This window comes from Apaloderma vittatum, unplaced genomic scaffold, assembly GCF_000703405.1.
Source record: "Apaloderma vittatum isolate BGI_N311 unplaced genomic scaffold, ASM70340v1 scaffold24761, whole genome shotgun sequence".
Lineage (NCBI taxonomy): Eukaryota > Metazoa > Chordata > Aves > Trogoniformes > Trogonidae > Apaloderma > Apaloderma vittatum.
This window is the reverse complement of record NW_009697696.1, coordinates 249-595: the sequence shown is the minus strand read 5'-3', so window position 1 is coordinate 595 and position 347 is coordinate 249. Positions and strand designations below refer to the sequence as shown.

Here is a 347-nt window from a genome sequence, read left to right as displayed (position 1 = left end):
CCCAGCACCCTGCAGCACCAGGACCTGGTGCTCGGGGAGGTGCCGCAGATTGTTCAGGCTGGCCTGCCCCAGCTCCGCATCCTGGTCCCCGTACACAATCAGCGTGGGTGTCTGCAAAAGGAGGAATGCACCCTGAGCCTGCCAATGGCAACCAAGTGCCCACTTTTTCTGGCCAGGGACAGGTGCACGCCCTTGCATGACAAGGTGAAAACAAGGCTCAGACTCCTGGGCCTCCTAGTGTCCCCACTTTCCCTCCTCCTACCCCACAGTCACGTTCCTTCACCATTACATTCCCCTTTTGCAGCAGCAATGGGGTTTCTGGTCCTTTCCTTGCCCAGCCTCAGTGC

General features: G+C 59.4%; 1 protein-coding gene across 1 annotated transcript in view; it reads right to left on the bottom strand.

The window, feature by feature from the left end:
- Nucleotides 1-6: 6 nt before the first annotated feature.
- ABHD14B (abhydrolase domain containing 14B) overlaps nucleotides 7-347 on the bottom strand; it is a gene marked incomplete at both ends in the record, with an annotated part of 581 nt that continues 240 nt past the window's right edge. The window contains one exon of the mRNA XM_009877741.1: nucleotides 7-111. Coding sequence (XP_009876043.1) covers nucleotides 7-111 — 105 coding nt within the window. The remainder of the gene's footprint in view (nucleotides 112-347) is intronic.